This window comes from Periplaneta americana, chromosome 7 (assembly GCF_040183065.1).
Source record: "Periplaneta americana isolate PAMFEO1 chromosome 7, P.americana_PAMFEO1_priV1, whole genome shotgun sequence".
NCBI classification, from domain to species: Eukaryota; Metazoa; Arthropoda; class Insecta; order Blattodea; family Blattidae; genus Periplaneta; species Periplaneta americana.
The window spans coordinates 31726457-31732464 of record NC_091123.1 but is presented as its reverse complement, the minus strand read 5'-3'; the positions used below and the strand labels follow the sequence as shown (position 1 = coordinate 31732464).

Below are 6008 nucleotides of genomic sequence, written 5' to 3'. Positions count from 1 at the left end.
CAGACGTTTCGTCTGCAACTGCGGCAGACATCTTCAGTGGAGTGGTATCCGAGGTCGCAAAACTCTTCTCGGCGTACCTGAGGCAACTGATCCTGTGTCTGGTTGTGCGGGCGTATTTATAGTGCGGCTCGCGGGTCGAGGCCTGTTGTCGCTGCGGTCTGCGCCGTTTTGTTCGCTGCTCCCGTTCTGGGTTCCTTCCTCGAACAAAACGGCGCAGACCGCAGCGACAACAGGCCTCGACCCGCGAGCCGCACTATAAATACGCCCTCACAACCAGACACAGGATCAGTTGCCTCAGGTACGCCGAGAAGAGTTTTGCGACCTCGGATACCACTCCACTGAGGATGTCTGCCGCAGTTGCAGATGAAACGTCTGGTATAAAACCAACTAATAGACCACGGCCTCTCAGCCCGGAAAATGAATCTACATCTATAGACTCCGGCCGTGAAAGCCTACACTGCAAGACTATCATATTTTCTTCAAAAAAGTATTTACGTTTCCAAATTCAGAACAGCCTCCACTAACGCATGTATACACCTAACATCCACATTTTCCTATCTTTCACGACCATTTCCGACCATCTACATATATGAAGATTAAAGCACAATCCTGTCTACGGAGTAACTACACTGCATCTTCACCATCATGCCCACTGCATGCCCAGTGGGAGGCCACACTTCTGCCACTCGCACACCGTAACTCGTTAAAACTTACAATGGACCTTCATGCAAAATATCTAGTTCTCTGATCATCAATATCTGTCATTCTGTGATGCCACATAGCCATGTTCATGAAATCATCATGAAATAAAAAACACCACTCAAGGATCAAGTTCTTCATTATTAACTTTCCCCAACACCTCATTACAAAAATTAACCCTGTGATTCTAATCTTGAGGCTGTAATTCATGACATCATGCAATTCCCCCTTCCTCGTCTTTTTCTGTCACTCACAGAACATATTTTATTTAATCTATTAAGGGGAGTGGGTAGTGATACCTCTGTGATTAAAAAATTTCAGTACAAAAGATTAGCTCAATATTGCTAGGCTTTTAGTGCTCAGAGTGGAATAAAAAATTTCCATGGTTATACAATCAATTATCCTGAATTTAGTGGTATAAAAGACAACTAATTAGTTTCATATCCAAGTGCAACCCGTTATCCCACTTTGCAAAGTGTACCTCATTCTTCAGGTGCACATTTCTTGCTACAATCTTCACTCATACATCTTGTATTTTTTTTTAAGTTATCTAGTAATGTATGTTGTAAATTCTAAAGCAAAATTTAGTTAAATATTTCACCTCTAGTGAAACAGAAAAAAATATTGAACTTTAACATTTTTTGCATTTTTTTTTTTTTCCATACATAGGCCTTATGTGTGTGATATTGTTAAATCTGTAGGTCTACTATGTAGAACACAGGCTGCAGAAAACACTGTAAAAATTTCATGAAAATTGTTTCAATAGTTTCAGAGAAAAATGCACTTAAGTATGAAAAAAGTCAACTTAAGGAAAACTGCATTTACAAAAAAGAAATGGATGTATGAATTACATGCACCACCAAATTTAAAGAGGCCATATAAAGGGCTTATCTGCAGAAATACTCCCCACAATATTTATACTGTTTTAAACGATAAGTTTTACACTTTTTTTTTTAACACACAAAATAAATATCGGATTTTTTACCCCTAATCACTACCTGGTTCCCTTGAATGACCTTAATATTGTTATTTCTAGAGGGTACTGGCCTGTCAGAAAATTTACATCTCAATTTTCACCACGTTCAAGCACACGATTTCCTATTCTTTATGTACATGTTCTACATATATGATCCCTTCATGAATACCAATTTATCATGACAAAACAATCTCAGCTAAACAAATACTGTCAGAGGCCAAGTTACAGATAAAATATTTCATTTATACACATCATAGCATTCATATTAATGGGAATGGTCTCCACTAGCTGTGACAGCATAGAGACATAAGAGTGGCTGGCCTCCCACCAGGCACAGCCCGTCAATCATCACAGGCATGATGACAAAGACAGACTGTACATAAAAACCTACACACCTATAACTCGCTAACAAACCATTTCCACACCTATCATTACAAAACCCAATCAACATGCCACTGCTCAAGACTCATCTTAGGCAAGCATTTCCTTTCGTCTTATCTCTCATCACGTCACTTAGGAAAGTACAGTAGAACCTCTATTATCCGTGGTAATGAAGTGGTTGGACTGGACAGTTAATAATAATAAAAAAAAAAAAATAGATAAAACATTTTCATTCATTAAGTGCATATTACTCCCTTTTGTAATTTCCTCCATGGTGTTGTGTTCAACATGCTAGGTAGTAGACCACAACTTCACTAATACAAGTCTAGTTGTCAATGATGGGTTTATAAGAGCCAAGGCAAATTCCTTGTGATGTTTTCTTCATGGAAAGATAGCAATAGTAGGCAAGAGGTCATCACGCACAGTTTCAATGCCAATCTCAAAATTCTCATGCAAAATTAGCCCCGGTTCCTCTTTTCCCAAAGCTCTCAAGTATTTGCATTTTTATTTTCATACTTAGCGAAACACTTTTGACACCCGTGGAAGGTATACAAGATTTAACATACAAGCACTCAAACAGTACAACATGGACTGAATGCTGCATGGGTTTGCTGTAAATTCTGTACAAGTTCTTGGGACCATTTCCTTGAAAGCAGAGAGTGACTACTTTACAAGTAACTCGTCTTATTGTCGGCATTAGTACTATGTAAGGATAAAGACTTCAATACAAGCTATTGTACTACATTTTTTTTTTTTTCCGCACCAAAGAAATAAAGAAAATAGCAAGAGAAAGACAATCAGTTAACAGGATCACAATAATTGGGATTCTACTGTACTTCCTTTCACATTATCCCTAATCAAGTCAGCGAAATGACACTTCCTCCAATATGTCCCTTCACACACCTTACATTTTCCCATTTGCAATGGACCAAACCACGCCCATATTGTCAATGCTCCTACATTCGTCAAGTACAGCCGTCCCAAACAATTCACACCTCTACATTCAAATACGCCAATTATTTATAAATCTGCTTCCTAGTTCTCGTATATTCCCCTTATCCTCTGCCACCTCTTCATCAACAGGCTATCATATTCACATATAGTTCTACATAAAGACATGTCCATTTCTTTCTTTCTTTTGCTCTAAAGTATCAGCAACACTTAATCACTCATCGTGTACATTTTAACTAATTCCCCCACTTTTTATAAATCAAATCTACCGATACAGCAAACCTTACCACAATCAGCTGGCATAAGTACAAAATGCACATCTCAATATCTATCTACTTTGTCTTTCCTATTCAATCTCTAAGGTAAGAGCACCAGTAGTCGACATGTTAAGGAAACATGTACTGTTTTTCTCAATCCTCCATCTGTACTTTACCATAACAAAGAATTTTAATAATATATTCTGACACCTGCAAATCCTTACTTTAACCTACATGTGTGTTAATATATTTATATTCAAAATAAATTTAACAATCTCTTGACATGCACCTATAATTGACACATTTTTTATACCCTCAAAAAATTATGTGTGGGGGATACACAATAAAACACGCCTTATTTTAAACTTTAATTGTATTATTACTATTACTTTACAATAACTTTAATTTAATACAACACTTTATCTGCTCTGGAGTCTCCATACATCCAGTTACTTGATTGAAATATATGCAAAAAATGTCATTTTCATCAGCTTCAAATTCTCTTTCACTTGCATTAACACTTTTCAAACCCATTACTTTCATTTCAACAATATAGAGGTAAGTAAATCTGGATCTATTTCTCTTTCCTCCCTCCCTCCCTCCCTCCCTCCCTCCCACCCCACCCAAATAATTCACAAATTATAAAATTCCCTTCTTTAACTTTCCCTTGCTCAACACTTTCTATCTCACCACAATCCTTCAGAGTCACTTACTATTCATCGATGAAACTGCACTTTCATCTCAACTTTCTTTCAACACTGCGAGATCAACACTGAAGGCACAAAACTCATCCTTCTGGACACCATTTCTCATAGTGAAGGAGGTTCTAATAGTTCAACTCACTGTTGTGTTGTGGGCATAGGTGGTTCTGGTTCAACTGGTTGTGGTGTTGTGGGAGTAGGTGGTTCTGGTTCAACTCACTGTGGTGTCGGCTCTGGTTCAACTGGTTGTGGTGTCGTGGGAATAGGAGGTTCCAGTTCAACTGAGTGTGGTGTCATCAGTCGAGGTGCTTCTGTTTCAGGTTGCAGCTCTAATACATTCATATCCATTGCTATGTTTTGTTAAAGCTGTAAGGTCTTTACTTTCTTCCAGAGAATCCTCCATTATTTTCCTGCAAAGTCTTCAATTTGTCCATCAAACCACACGTCCTTTACCTGTTCATTGCTGGGAGTATTGTTGAATTTTTAGGAGCCATGTTTTGTCTAAAAAAAGGCTTCTTCAATATTGTCTCCTAAAGCTGAAACATTGCGTACTTAAGGTTGACAGCCCTTGTCAACTATAGGTTCTAAGAGTTGTAGACGAAAAAAATTTGGATACTCATGCACACTGTGGAAAGCATGTTTAAACTACTTATAAAATCTAATATTAAGTTACAACTTAAACTTGACATAGCTGTCAACCTTAGGCAAAAAACAAATTCATTTTCAAAATTCGTGTCAACTACAGGTGTCCTGTCGACTATAGGTGCTCTTACATCTACAGGGTGAACAGTAAGTAATGTCATTATTTTCAAGAGGTTATTCTTTCAGTTGTAAAAAAAAAAAAACTTTCCTACAATTTTGCTCCTTTGTGCTTCCTTTTCGAGAAAATAATTATTTCATATCAAACATCTCATACCATATTTTGAGAAAGCTAGTTAATTAATTCCCAATATGTGCAAACAGTTTAAGAGACGAGTGTATTACGATATAAATGAAATGTGCAGAAATTTCATCCAAACAAATGGAACCTTTCCTTCCGCTACGGAATTTTAAATCCTGCTCCACTGTCACAACACTGTAAAGCTGCCTGCACACATGCAGCTCGTGTACGCAACGAAAAACGGAACGTTAATACAGTTGCTTTTAAATCTGACTTGGAAAATTTCATTTCTTGTACCTAAGTTTACCAAATACTACTCTCAACCTTAAAGTGTCAGGTAATTATTTCTCACTGGCTCAACAAAAGATTTTTTATATCATCAATTATCTTTGTATAATATAAAATAAGCTTTCCTTATTTAAATTTAAAAGGCATGTAATTAAAAAAGTTTGAAAATAAATTTCTTTCTACATCTGCATTATAAACAGTATTTATCATTAATGCAAACCATGCTCAATATACCACATTATCGTACAATATTAAAACATGAATTCTATTAAGAACTCATTGGCCTTAAACAACCCAGGTAGAGGGGTTTCTTCAGAGCAACACAACTTAATGTGTTACTCCCAGCTGGTTGTAGGGCGCAGCATTGCAACTTCTAATAACTCATGTACTTTAAAATGCACGTTTTCTCTAGAAAATTATTCTAAATGTAGCAAAATGCTATTCCACTTTTTTGTTGCTCTTTACTCAAGGAATCACCCACCACAATTATTGACATTACTTTCGATTCACTCTCTACTTAATTTGTTTAATGAACTGTGCATTACCAGTATAATTGTTTCCAACCTTAAGATGGGGACATTCCTCTTCAAATCCTTCGCTTCTTCTCAAGTCCTCTTCAAATCCTTCACTCCTTCCCATGTCCTCTTCAAATTCTTCACTCCTCTTCATGTCCTCTTGAAATCCTTCACTCCTCATGTCCTCTTCAAATCCTTCACCTCTTCTTAACAATCTTCCTCATTGGTCTCAGGAAAAGCTGCAGTCTTCCCCTGGCTGGCAGCCAAAACATCTGGAAGACAAATTCACAATAACGTCAGCTCACTGTTATCAAAATGTCAAATCTTACTTTACAATTCCTCTTTCTATTTCCTCATTAT

General features: G+C 37.1%; 1 protein-coding gene across 7 annotated transcripts in view; it reads right to left on the bottom strand.

Annotated features, from left to right (window-relative positions):
* Positions 1–3887: 3887 nt before the first annotated feature.
* The window catches only part of Hexim (Hexamethylene bisacetamide inducible), a 215254-nt gene continuing 213133 nt past the window's right edge, over positions 3888–6008 (bottom strand). For all 7 annotated transcript variants that reach the window (XR_011332944.1, XR_011332947.1, XR_011332946.1 and 4 more), the window contains one exon: positions 3888–5920. Coding sequence is in view for 2 of the 7 variants with exons in the window: in XM_069830557.1 (XP_069686658.1) it covers positions 5846–5920 (75 nt within the window). In the remaining 5 variants the exon portion in view is untranslated. The remainder of the gene's footprint in view (positions 5921–6008) is intronic.